Source organism: Giraffa tippelskirchi, chromosome 6 (genome assembly GCF_054371585.1).
Source record: "Giraffa tippelskirchi isolate mGirTip1 chromosome 6, T2T-mGirTip1v1.2.pri, whole genome shotgun sequence".
Classification (NCBI taxonomy): domain Eukaryota; kingdom Metazoa; phylum Chordata; class Mammalia; order Artiodactyla; family Giraffidae; genus Giraffa; species Giraffa tippelskirchi.
The window spans coordinates 166454409-166468905 of record NC_137280.1 but is presented as its reverse complement, the minus strand read 5'-3'; the positions used below and the strand labels follow the sequence as shown (position 1 = coordinate 166468905).

Genomic DNA, 14497 nt, shown 5'->3' with positions numbered 1-14497 from the left:
AAAATCTTTAACCACACCTGAAGTATTGTCTTTTTGACTTTCTGGAATTGCCAAAGTACAGGGTCCTCCCTTCTTACCATTTCATTCAGTGTGAGTCAACCTGAGACAGGCTGGATGTGATTAGCTCTCACAACCGTATCCAAATGTCTTCTCCCATCTTACGGGCTACATGCCTGGTGCCGTTAGTTATAGCACCTCAGTGCTACACCTTTAGGTCACATGGCAGGGACCTGGTGGGACATTTTTTTGTTAGATACACTCAGAGCCCTGCAAGGGACTAACTATTAAAGCAAAATAATGGGGGAGCAAAAGAAGCAAATCATATATGTGCATGTAGACACTTACAACTTTAAAGGCACATATCTGAGAGAATAAAAATTGCCACAAAATAGTAATGACACTGGCTCCAGCTGAAGGAGCAAATATGTGGGAGAGGAATAAAGTCACCTGTTCATCCAGGAGAGTCAATTTTCATTAGCTCCCTGCATAGCCATGTAAAGGACTAAACACAAAACAACAAATGAAAACATTCATATGTATTAAGAATATTCCCCTGCCACAAATAGAAATCTCTATAAAACAAGCAAACAACATACAACTCTTCTACTTGCTGTTACCACACAGGCAACAAGAGGAAGGGGAGAAGGGGAGGTTGTCATACACTTCTCCTCAATTTGCATTTGGTACCTTGACATCCACCCAAAGGACTAGGTATAAAATCAGGAACATGGAAACATTTATATACACTTTTAAAAAGGGCATACCCCATCCCTTCCCACTAACTACTACCCACCCAATAATTCCTCTCTCTAAAAAAAAAAGATTCCTAAACTGTTGAACTATTGCCCATGTAGGCAGTCAGGGAAGGGAGTAGAGGAGATTTATCATACATCTGGACCTCCATGTTTCATTATGTAACTACAGATCCCAGCAAAGGACTGGGTACTAAATGAAATAACACACAAAATGTAGCAAACATTTATACATTAAAAAAGTATATATATATGTACACACACACACACACACACTCAGACCTCTCCCATCCCTACCTCTCCAAAAACAGAAGCCAAACCCCTATTCTTCTTCCACTGCCTAGTGAGGCAAAGGCAGTAGGGAGATTTTTCATAGAATCAGTCTCAACTTGCATTAAGTTCCTAAAGAGTCATGCAAAAGACTGGATTCAAGATGAAATGAACACCAAGAGAGGCAAAAACATTTGTATACATTGAAAAATTTATGTATCTTGCCTAACAAGCTCATCCTCCATTAAAAAACCTCAAAAACAAACAACAGCAAAACCAAATCCTCAAGTACTCCTATATTACCGGTATACACAGGCTACAGGGGAAGGGGGGAAAGATTTATTACACCTCAGTCTGGGCCTCTGCATTATATTTGATATTTAGAAGTCAAAAAAAGACACTAGGCTTGAAGTGAAAGCACAAATAAATGCAGCAAACGTTTATACACACACACAAGCAAACCCAGAAAACCCTCACCGCTCTGCGCCCTGCAAAAAATTCTTCAAACAACTACACTACTAGTCATTGCCTAGACAGGCAACAGGGGAAGGGGAAAAGAGATTTTTTTCATAGAATGAACCTTAATTTTCATCATGTACCTAAGAATCCCATGGAAAGGTTTAGGTACAAAATTGAAGTAAAAGAAAAAAAAGGAACACAAACATTTATATACATTTTAAAAAGTACATATTCCTACGCTCCCAGGCAAGGGAGTGATAGAGGTAAAAATCATCTAGGCTGCCCTAAAACTATTACCCACAGAGGCAACAAGCAAAGCGGAAGACAGAAGATTTTCCTACATCCATACCTCCACATCTCGTTAGGTACCTACACATCCAAGCAAGGGATAAGTACAAAATGGAATAACTTGATGTAGAAACAGGCACTGAATATATACAGATTTCAAAAGAATACATCCTGCCTCAGTCCCTCCCCAGCCCCCCCCAAAAATTCTAAAAGCCCAAACTACTTTAAAATTATTGACTACATGGATAAAAAGGGAAGGGAGAGAAGATTGCTTTATATCCAGAACTCTGTGGTTCATTAGCAACCTACCAGTCCAAGTGAAGGAGAGGAGTGAGTGAGAGTCACTCAGTCGTGTCCAACTCTTTGCAACCCTGTGGACTGTAGCCTGCCAGGCTTCTCTGTCCATGGAATTCTCTAGGCCAGACTACTGGAGTGGGGAGCCATTCCACACTCCAGGGGACCTTAACCCAGGGATCGAACCCAGGTCTCCTGCATTGCAGGCAGATTCTTTACCGGCTGAGCCATCAGGGAAGCCCCCAAGTGAAGGGCTGGGTACCAAATGAAATACTATAATAAGGAAATAAAAACATGAGTATATATTTTAAAAGCATTTACCCTAATACCCACAAAAGAGCCCCTGAAACTAATCAACTACTCGACTAGCCATTGCCCTCTCAGGCAACACGGGAAGGGGTCAAGAGGAGATTGTCATACATGTGGACCTCCACGTCTCATTAGGTACTTTCACGTCCTACGGGAAGGACGTAGTACGAAATGATTAGTTATAATACAGTGTTATAGATTTATTTATATACATTAAGTACATACCCCACTGTCTCCCACCTCACAAAACAAAAACTACTCTAGCTGCTGCCCAAAAAGGCAGTAAGGAAAAGGGAAGAGGAGATCTGTCATACTCTGAATCTCTGGTTTCATTAAGTACATATGCATTCATGCAAAGGAACACACCTAAAATGAAATATTAAAAAGTAGCATAACATTTATATACACTTGAAAAAAAGAATATACAACCCTCCCGCATCCCTGCCCTCAAGAACAGACTAGATCAGAACAACAGAAACTGCAACTATTCAGTTACGTCCATACAGGCAATAAGGAGAGGGGTAGATAAGACATCCGTCAAACTTTGGGACCTTCACGTTTCATTAGATCTCTATTTAGCCGTGTGGAGGGTGAAGGAAATGCAAAATCAAACATCCACAAAACAGTGGCAAACACATTTAGACACATTTTAAAAAGAACATACTCTACTCTTCTCCCACTATGACCATCTCCTTCCAAAGAAGGAAATTGAGTAACTACTCTGTAGCTATTGCCCAGGCAGGAAAATTGAAAGACTAGAAGAGATTTTCACAGGACAATGTCTCTTTCACTTTTCATCAGGATAAACTGTACTAAGATGAAAGAATATAAAAACATCAAAACACATGCATACATTTAAAAAGTATATACCCGCAAAGAACCACTCAAAGAAATCAATCAACTATTCTATGAGCTATTGCCCACGCAGGCAACAAGGGAAGGGGAGAAGAGGGGGCTTATCATCCTTTGGGACTTCCACTTTTCATTTGGTACTTAGTTGCCAATGAAGAGAATGAAGCACAAAATAAAAGAAAGCAAAACCCAGCAAAAGTGAACACAGCCTTTTAAAAATACAAATGGGGATGTAAGGGAGGAAGAAAAGAGTTAATTCCAATTTTTTTTTTTTAAAAGGCAAAGGGGAGAAGAACTACATCATACCTATGAAATTCAGGTCTATGTTTTGCGAACTCAGCCCAGAAATTGCTGTCTGCACATCTCCTGAGATGCATACACCTTCCCTGCACCCCCATGACATACACGGGGATTATGTGAATATTCAGCCAGCTGACTACAGATTATTGTTCCATGTGCATTAGATCGAGTAGATGCTCAAAAGCCAACTCAGGAACAGGCTATCTGTCATCCAACAAACTCAGCACTTAACTTTCATTTCTTCCTTTCCAGTGTTCAGAAAGGGTTCTGTTCTGCCCCCAGCGAGACTGATGTGGCTCAGTACCCTCTATATACCCAGAACTCTTCTGACAGCTCTGTTCCCACAGGGGCTAAAGTACACGTGAAAACACAAATGGTGAAGAACATTAGTGTTAAGTGGGACCTGCGACAGTGAGAAAGTTCATGAACACCAGAACAGTGGCGAACAACACAATTTCACTTAAAAGAGATTTATATCAAAGAAGATGGAGCAAGGCACAAGCTTATGGTAGCTGCTGACACTACTTCAGTTTAATATATCTAATCAGTTGGTATTAACAAGCGATTAGGTATCAACAAACTGAACTCCTTGGGTTTCTAGTTTCGTAGCCTTTCAGATTTGCAAAGCCTAAGCTTTTCTTCTACAGTTCCAGATTTCCAATTTTGCCTTTCCTAATAATATAGTATGATGTGCCTTTTTATTAATTCAAGTCGACTCTCTCTCTGCAATGAATGTAACACTGTCAGACAGTACTGAATTGTGTCATGGATGTATGTGCTCATATAACAAAGAACTGCTGTGCTTCTCAGAAATACAGTGGTGAAATAAAATTCGGGGGGAAAAAACTTCAAAAGCTCCAACAATACTTATTATACTGCATGGTCTACCCCTTATTTAACCTTATACTCCTGACTTGAGAGTTGGTTTTGGAAGCCCTGTATAGATGGGATAGCATGACATTAAAAAAGTGTGGAATTTCACAGGCAAATCTGAGGTGAGGCCCATAAATGAAAAATACAATTGGTATGGATCTGGTATTATGGGAATGAATGGCTTTTGAGTACAAAGATAGAAATGGATTTTGAGTTACCTCCTTTGTAGCCCATGTTTTGATAAAAGTTTTAATTATAACAACCCCCACCCTGCTTCCTGACGCACACACTCACAGGAAAGAATGATATAATTCAAGACAAGATATGCCATATGCAGAGCTAACATACATTACAGGAACAATGTGAAGATGGGCAGGTAAAACGGAAGAATCTTAAATGATTTTGAGAAGTAGCAAAGTTTAAACTCTGTATCCAAGTGGACTTTAGTAATATGGTTTAAAAAAAACAAACCCAGCAACAAAAAAAATCCTCCAAAATTTTAGTATTTTTCCCCACTCTAAAAATATAAAAACACACTTTCAAATATCGACGAAATTATCGTTCATTTACTGAAGCACAAGAGGAATAAAGAAGACCTACAATCACCCTAGTTTCAAAAAAACACCTTCAGATGATTCTGTGATTCTCAGATAATAGTATTTTCTACTCTAAAATAGAGAGGTAAGTGCTGTTTAGAAAACACTAAATTGGGAGAAAACACACTAGGGCTAAAAGAAGGTTATCTTTAATTTCTATTGCTAGTCTTTTCAATTTTGCCATATAAAAATATTTTCATAAAATAAAATTTTATACATAATTCCATATATTCTCACTTGATACCTGCTGAATAAAAAAAAGGTGACCTTTCCCATTGTCTGATTCAGTGGAGTGTTTTAAGTACTGAAAAATGGGTAAATACCCTTTTTACATACGTAGGTGTTTTCAAGCAAAATAGAAAGTACAATAAATACTAGGAAGAATGCTTTTCTCCTAAGAATCAAAGAAACACAACAATCTAGGTATAAGTCTGCATAGCTCAAAAAATTCAAGTACAGTATTTCCCCTTTAGAAGGAGTAAAATTGCCATATAGTTTTGGATACTTTCTTTCTTTCCTTGGCCATTCCCTATAATCTGTTTGGCCTTTACAAAAGAAAACTTTGATTTTTCAACTAAAGAAAAGTACTGTTTCTGACAGTAGAAAAAATTCAAAGCCCACCATATTAAAATAAACCTAAATCAAGTTATTCCTATCCACATTCTCTTTATTCCTTTAAGGTACTATGGTGAACTTCAAATAAAAATGTTCAATTTCTCAAAGGCCCTATTTTAAAATATACTTCTAATATGCAACTCTATCATATAAAATGAAAACCACCCAATGGGTATGATTAAGAGAAAGTGTCTGTGATGTATCATGCCAAAAAGCAACTTAAACAAACTGTATTCTTAGTAAGAAAGTCATGATAAGAGACACCAGTATTTAAAAAAATGCCATAAATGCAGAAATACTTATTTATAACACAAGGGATATCTATGGCAGGGAGTGATAAAGGTGTACAGAGATTTGGAGAATACCGGAATTCATAAGTAAAATAATTAACGCTAACTCAGTTTGAAATATTCTCCTGAAAGATGAAAAAGAAGGTGTTAAATATTTGGAAAATTTAATCTTTTGGCCTTGTTATTTAGCTTTACAACAAAAATTTAAAAATTCTGTAGCACCTGACTGTTCTTCAGAAAAAAATATAATAGTTATAAACTTTTTCCAGAAGAGAAAAGGATTATTCAAAACCCCCAAAGTAGATCTGCACACCTGAGGTCAGTTCTCTACAGCTGCATGATTTGATGACTTCATTACCGTACTTTTTTGATGCTAACTTGGAACCACATTCAAATAACATCTATCAACAAGAAGCAACAAATGGCTAACCAACCAGCAGCCTGCAAAGATGGTGGCTCCCATGGTAGCCCTTTCCTTATTTCATGGTGTCAACATTTAGCCAGAAACTGAGAACAGAATTGCAAAACAGATTTTTTTTTTTCCCGTTTGAACATCTTCAAAGTAGAAAAATTACCCATTGTTTTTGTAGATGGTTGGCATACAGGTGAATATAATTTGGTAATAAATAACTACACACTGCCCAAAGACATTTCAGAAAAGACAGATGAAAAAAATACAGACTGGCCCTGAGCAAACTAGAACTCCTAAGAGTGCAAACAACTCAGCAGCGATCCTGGTTTCACCTTGGCTTTTGCAAAAGCAGCAGAGGCCCAGTTAACAAGCTCTCTGAATGGGTGATGAGGTACAGGTGTGCATGCTACAGCCAGTATGTCAGGGTTTTGAGATTCTTATCCACCCACTGCATGTTCAGCTGAATGACTTCCAAAGCCTCCTGGACACAGCGAAGTCGAAAGGTGGCCTCTGACTGATTTTCAAAGAATGCCTGGACCTGTAAGTTGCACACAGAAGTATCTCAAAAGAAGAAAAGAATGGCATACCGCAGCTTTGAATATCCTTTTCAAATAAGCTTTAACTTAGTGATGGTTGTGCTGATGTGAAGCTGTTTTATAAAGGAATTCCCCTTACTCCCACAAGGATGAATTTTTCAAATTTCAAGTGGCGGTGGGGTCGGGGGAGGGGTGTGTGGAAAGGCCAAGTAACAGTAAATAAGGTCAAGTCTAAAGTTAGGCCTGGGACCTAATTTTACCCTCTGAACGGAAAGCTTCAAAAACAGTCTAATCGCCAATTAAAAATAAACTTGGCATCCGTTGATCTTAATTCAAAAAATCGTCTATATCAGATGGGAGACAATGGAATACTGTTGAGAATGGAAGGAGAACTTTTTCCTCCTTGCTGTATATCCACCCTTTAGAAATAATCCCAGCGCAGGATCATTAGCGTTGATGAAGGCAGAGAGAAAGGACAGGGCTTCACAGGAGAGACCACCATCGGATTTAAACTGAGCACCCTGAGGGCAAAGGGATGGCCTAATCTCCCCGAACAGCATTTGATACAACCAACCTCAGATAAATGTGCCTTTGTTGAAAACAGGTGAGTTGATCCAGCAACGATACTTTGTATGGTATAGGACCCCAGATGGAACCTGAAGAAACACAAAGGTAAGGGCAAAAGGCAAAAAAGAATGAGTCAGCTGCTGGTAAGACAAGTTCCTGAGTGTAAAGGACATGCTTATTGTAAACTCCACATGCCCGAGGCAGAGCGGAGTCCTGCTCCTCGGGATGGGGGGCTTGTGCATCGGGAGTCACCCCCCACGCACCTCTCCCAGTAGGCAGGAGATCCAGAGAAATTAACAGCCCATGTTTGCCTCAAAAACGGCATCATACACCCAGAAGGTGTCATTACTGATTTAAAAGGGAAAAATGAGCGACTTGTGCTGTTGAGCTGGGTCTGAGTTTGTAAACGATCCCTTGGCAATGAGGAGGTGTTTTCAACACATGAACCTAAACAGCTACTCTGAAATAGTCCGTGGCCAAGCCAAGTGAGTTGGCTTCCCTGGTGGCTCAGATAGTAAAGCGTCTGCTTGCAATGTGGGAGACCCGGGTTCAGATCCCTGGGTCGGGAAGATCACTTGGAGAAGGAAGTGGCAACCCACTCCAGTACTCTTGCCTGGAAAATTCCATGGACTGAGGAGCCTGGTAGGCTACAGTCCATGGGGTCGCAAAGAGTCAGACATGACTGAGCGACTTCACTCACTCAAGCCAAGTGAGCTGGTGCGGAGCAAGGTTGAGCTTGATTAGTACTATTACTTAAGCAAAACACCACTGTTAAATTGACTCGTGTTACGGAATGTTGTTTACAAACGTGACTTATTTCTGTGTTGGTTCAACTATCACTGAAGCATTCTTCCTCTCACGGCAAAGCGTGACTCTTCTGAACCAATACAACCCTGGGGACTGCTTTCAGATGCAAGGCTTGCGAATACTGAAAATTAGTAATTCTCTGAGAAACTTACTTCTGTACAAGCTTACTCCAGTTCTCTTTGACAAAATCCCATGCCAGTAAGTGTCCAGGAAAATGGCGGGCCACCGTTCTAATGATAAACGACAGCTTCTGTGTTCGGATGAGATCTCCATCGAGGCTCTTTTTCATTAACCTGGAGAGCAGAGCAGACTGAGCTTCCAAAATAATTATTCATGATGAAGTGACGACTGAATTTAAAATAATACCGGTCTCCTAATTAAAGCCCGGTGGCAATTCAAGAGATACAAGTTTTGGTTCCGTCTAAGCTTCATTAACAGTGAAAACTTGTCATGTTTCTAAATGAAGGAAAAACCAATGAGATAAACACACAAATATACTGTTACATAGTAATAAATTGTTCTTGACGTAACAAGGACATTTAGGGGGAAGAAAGGACATTTAGGATATAATTGCCAGTAGAAGTTATTAAAATTCTGCAAACTGGTACTGTTTTTTTTCTGTTAAAAACTCTGAGTAGGGAGGTATCTTATTACTTTTAAACAAGGCTGTCATATAAAAATGAAGATAATTTTCAGGATGCACTCAATAAATTGATACTGATATGTGTACTAGACAATGTTCTAAATTACTGAATAACAATGTTTGAAATAGGTCATTACTATCTATCCTCATTTTATAGTTTAAGAAGCTGAGGTTTTATAATTACCCCAGGGACACAGCTATTGATAATAAATATAAAAGTTAGGCATTTGAAAATAGCATTTACTATGTGATAATATCTGCTTATATGAGAACACACATACCCCTAAAAGAATGCAGCAATATTTTTAACAGGAAGAAAACCCCAACTGCTCATCAAGACATGATGGGTTGAATAAACTGTGATAGAGCCATACTATGGAATAATAGACAGCTATAAAAAAAAGGGAGCAGGCTTTGTGGCAAATCTCAAGGACTGATCATTCACTAAAATGAATGTCACAAAACACTGGGCATAGAGTAAAGCATTAAGTACACAGACCAGGACTGACAGTGTTAACAGAGAAGAGGATAAGATCACAAGTGAGGGATCAAACGAGATCATTTTATGGGTTACTCCATTTCTTAGGTACTGTTTAAAGACTTTAGAGTGGAAATTTATCAGCATATTCCTAGTCTCAAACAAAATTATTTTAAAACAAATTTAAAAACAAAGCCTTTTCTCTGCTTGGGTCAGAGCCTGGCTACTACTTTCAAGAAAATGACCACTTACAGTGTATCCTTTGGAAAGTGGGTCTGGGCAGCTGCTGAGGACATCTCTGGGACACTGTTATGATTTATCTGAGCAAAATTGTACAAGAGAAGCAACAAGACCCCAGCGCCTCCCTCCACCCCTTTCCGGGCACTGACTTTCAAGACGCTTCAGTCTCTCTTGGCGACTCAGAGCCTTTCCCCTGTTCTTCCTGTTGGGAGACCTTCTCACTGCCTCTTTCCTCACGAGGCTGCCATTCCCAGGTCTTTGTCAGCTGAGTAATTAAAAAGTCTGGCCGATTCACCTGACGGTGTAACCTGTAAGCTTTTACATAGTACCTTTTCCTGAAGTGTCTGCATTTTCAAAGAGACAGCTGGGACAGAACCGTGCCTTTGCCCAGAAAGAAGGAAGCGCTAAGTGTGGAATTAAAGACAGCGTGCCAAGGGGAGGAAGACATATTTAAGAAGAAAGCAGGGCTGTGACTCTTGGCATCTCCAGTTCCTTCTGGGCATAGCGCTGTCGCCTGTGGAGACAGGTCCGGTCCCTGAGATGAAACCCTGCACGGGGGGTCTCCTCACCCCATTGCCCAGGTCAGGCCCGGCCTGTGAGCAAAGGGAGGAAAAGGGGGATCCCCCTGCCGAGGGGCTCTGTGCTCTTATGCTTTTGGTTTCTATAGATCATATTCCGTTGGTGGTTTCATACCAGTAAAGCTTCCGTACATCCTCTGAACTGGCAAGAGCTTCGAGTATTTTATTCTTCTCTGCTTCAGAGCCTAGAGAGACGTATTTGCTTAAGAGGAATGACCAGCCTCCCTCAGTTTTTGCGCCAACCTTGAACACGGTCGTCATGACATCTGTAGGCAGGCTGTAAGAGAGGTGGTCCGATGTGAGAACAACCAGAAAAAAAACCCTGAATACAGAGGCAAGGAACTGACTAGGGGCAGTGCTTTGGGGGACTGAGCAGGTAATAATGAAGAGTCTTCACTGTATAATTAACTGTCAGTAAAATGATTTATCCAGTGGCTGCTCCTTTCCTAGTGATGTGACTAAAAAGCATAGTAATTCAAAACAGTCATTATTTACTGTTCACCCACAAAGAACCAGGCAGGCAGCTGGCTGGATGCTGTGAGTAGGGGAGAAGAATGAGACAGTCAGTACGCGCTGGGAAGCTCATGGGCCATCACCAAGTACAGAATGATCAACAGACATCGTAGCACAGCGTGATAAGCCCCATGGTAGAAATCTATCAGCAAATGTAGCAGGAGGGGCAAGAACAGGGGTAGGAGCACAGTTTTCTGTCTTAGTTAAGATCTCAGAGCTGGAGAGGGCTTCAACAGGTTACCCCAATACCTTCCCCCAAGTCTCCACCTGGTGTTTGAATCTTTTCCCATATACCCAGTAAGAAACCCGGGGAAAACCAATCATCGTAACAAAGATTTCTACCAACTGCTAATGCCACCTGCTGTTTTATTCCTAAATTAAGAGAGACCTGTTTGATGTCTCAAGCTACTAGGAGGACGGCTATCAAAAGCCCAGAGAATAAGTGTTGTCAAGGATGTGGAGAAACTGAAACTCTTGTTCACTGCTGGTAGGAATGGAAAGCAGTGGGGCCCTTCTGGAAAACATTACGGGGATTCTTATAAAATTAGATATAGAACTACCACATGACCCAGCAATACCACTTCTGGGTATACATATGAAAGACCTGAAGCAGGTCTCAAAGAGGTATTTGTACACCTATGTTTATAGCAGCATTATTCACAGGAGGCAGAAGGTGGAAGCAACCTAAATGTCTATTCATGGATGAAGAGAAAAAACAAAACATGGTATATACATCCAGTGGGTTACTCAGCCTTAAAAAGAAACGATATTCTGATGTATGCTACAACATGGATGAATCTTGAGGACATTATTAGGTTGTCTATGGTCAACCTAGACAACATATTAAAAAGCAGAGACATTACTTTGCCAACAAAGGTCCATATAGTCAAAGCTATGGTTTTTCCAGTAGTCATGTATGGATGTGAGAGTTGGACTATAAAGAAAGCTGAATGCCGAAGAATTGATGCTTTTGAACTGGGGTGTTGGAGAAGACTCTTGAGAGTCCCTTGGACTACAAGGAGATCCAACCAGTCCATCCTAAAGGAGATCAGTCCTGGGTGTTCATTGGAAGGACTGATGCTGAAGCTGAAACTCCAATACTTTGGCCACCTGATGTGAAGAACTGACTCATTGGAAAAGCCCCTGATGTAGGGAAAGATTGAAGGCAGGAGGAGAAGGAGATGACAGAGGATGAGATGGCTGGATGGCATCACCAACTCAATGGACATGAGTTTGAGCAAGCTCCAGGAGTTGGTGATGGACAGGGAATCCTGGGGTGCTGCAGCCTCTGGGGTTGCAAAGAGTTGGACATGACTGAATGACTGAACTGAAAGCCAGTCACAAAAAGACACTTTCTGTATGATTTCACTTATATGAGGTACTTAGAGCAGTAAAACTCTTACAGAATCCCTTGGCTGCCAAGGGCTGGGGCGAGGAGAAAATGGGGAGCAGTTGTCTTGTTCAATTTTGCAAGGTGAAAAAGTTCTGGAGATTTGTTGCACAACCATGTGAATACACTTACGCTACTGAACTGCACACTTAAAAATTGTTAAGATACTAAAGTCTATATGGATTTTATCACAATGAAAACAACAGTCTGGTTTGAGAATCAGGTACATAGAGTTTGTCTATATTAACGCTCGGCTTTATAACCTTTATGATTCAGGACATAAAGATCCTGGTTTCACTACATGATGTGGGGCCCACAAGAGCAAGAGGGAAGCACACATCACCTCTGAGTTCCATTGGATGCCACCCAGTCATTAAACAGCTTCAAGGCAGCAGCGCTGCAGTTCTCCAGGCTGTGGGTGCAAGCAAAGTCCAGCAAGACCGACCGGAGCTCTCGGGTAGATGGAGTGCCCTCGTCAGTCCAAGTCTGCTGTTGGATTTGGCTTTGAAGCAATTTAAATACCTTGTTCTAGAGAGACAGAATGGATTATAACAGAGGAATAACAATGAGGGCAACCAGAAAAATCAGGACAAGATCTCTTTTTTTCCTACATTCACCCAAAGAGAAAAAAAAAGGAGGGACATAGATATTACTCATTTAAATAACAACTGACATATGAAACTCACATATGGTTGGGATAAAACAATTCAATATCACTAAGGCTATAAATAAGGTTCCTACAGCCAAGGTGGACTTAATGACATAGGACAGAAAGAATTAGTGACTTTGTACAGTAGGGAACCTTTCTTCTGTGTATACTCAGCTAGAAGTTGCTTTCCTGCCAAGAAGTATTATCTATAACCACTGCTGGAAGAAAGCTGAAACTTCCTGACCTAGTGACTTTAGCATCCATAAATCCATTAAGCAATGAGAGAAAAATGCACTTTCTGAATGCATTATTAAAGGAATATTTAAAGTATCATCTAGCTTGATGCTATAACAAATTAATCAAATTAAGAAAATGAGGCCTGCAGGGAAGAACAGTTGTTTGTAAGTTATTTATTCTCCTTCCCTAATTTTTTATTTAAAAATTTTCAAGTCTACAGAAAAGCCACAAGAATAGTAAAATGAATAATGGTATGTTAGATTCACTGTTTTGTTAACACTCTTACATCTGTGTATAACACAAATATACACACACTTGGTTTTTCTGGTTTTAGTTCAAGCATGTGAAAGCAAGTTACAGATATCATGAGATTCCATTTATAAATAATTTAGCATGCAATTCTCAGAAATAAGGACATTCTCCTATGTAACCACAATACTTTATCACACTTAAGAAAATTACCATTTATTCAGTAAAATCATCTACAATTAAAGTCCATTGTTATAATTACTTCTGAATGAGATCTCATTCTTAAATATGTATTTATGGTATTAAGGCTTCCTTGTGGCTCACTGGTAAAGAATCCACCTGCCAATGCAGAGACATGGATTCTACCCCTGGGTCGGGAAGATCCCCTGGAGAAGGAAACGGCAACCCACTCCAGTATTCTTGGCTGGGAAATCCCATGGACAGAGGAGCCTGGCGGGCTACAGTCTATGGAGTCGAAAAAAAATTAGACACGACTTAGCTATTTACTAAAACAATAACAACAACAATGGTTTTAAGAAACCAACAGAGCTCTTATTTATCATCTCTTCCCACGACAAAAGCATGAAAGCTGTTCATAATATATGGAACTGTTTCCATACTCCAAGCTGTGGTGGAGGCGAGGAAAAGAGGGCACAGGCAACTTTAAGAATTATCATGTAAAATATGCATTTGTGAATGTCACTGAAAGGAACCAAAATTCTAATGTAAAAATGCTTACAGGTATTTTTTAGATATCTTTCATGGCAACAAATGAGGAGGGTCAAAATGAAACCAGTTTACAGACATCCCATCCTGCAGTGTTCTCGGCACAAGAGGGTTTTCTGCAACTGGTCCTGGAACACTGCCACAACCAGTCTTATTTCAAGCTACAGATGACTGTGTACAAAGCCTCTTCAACGCCCTCCAAATCAGTTCAAATTCTTCACAGGGCGTAATATTCCTCTAGAGTGCCTCTGTCGATACTTAAAATGAATCCTAGTCGGAGAGTTTTAAACTGCTGAGGCCGTTTTTCTCAGCAGACCCTTCTCTGCGGTCTGAGTAAGTCTCTTGTGGAGCTGACTATGAGAATGGGGAGAAAAGCATCTGTATAAGAAGGATGCGAAGTTTGTGCTAACAGGGCAATTCCCTTCTGTTTGCTTGCTTCAAAGGCAATGAGACAGAGAACAGACGCCTTGTGGGATGTGCACAGGCTTGCCAGTCACTGGGAGGATGTGAAGTGGTGGGAAAAACTCCTTGCCATGCTGACCAGCGGTGCAAGGAAGCTAAGAGCAGTGCAGGA

The 14497-nt window shown here is 40.3% G+C and overlaps 1 protein-coding gene across 4 annotated transcripts in view; it reads right to left on the bottom strand.

Moving 5' to 3' along the window:
• Nucleotides 1-4030: 4030 nt before the first annotated feature.
• The window catches only part of LNPEP (leucyl and cystinyl aminopeptidase), a 97312-nt gene continuing 86845 nt past the window's right edge, over nucleotides 4031-14497 (bottom strand). For all 4 annotated transcript variants that reach the window (XM_081498848.1, XM_081498850.1, XM_081498846.1 and 1 more), the window contains exons 14-18: nucleotides 12406-12590; nucleotides 10275-10436; nucleotides 8373-8513; nucleotides 7421-7502; nucleotides 4031-6848 (exon numbers count right to left, since the gene is read on the bottom strand). In XM_081498848.1, coding sequence (XP_081354974.1) covers nucleotides 6717-6848; nucleotides 7421-7502; nucleotides 8373-8513; nucleotides 10275-10436; nucleotides 12406-12590 — 702 coding nt within the window. In that variant the 3' untranslated portion in view covers nucleotides 4031-6716. The remainder of the gene's footprint in view (nucleotides 6849-7420; nucleotides 7503-8372; nucleotides 8514-10274; nucleotides 10437-12405; nucleotides 12591-14497) is intronic.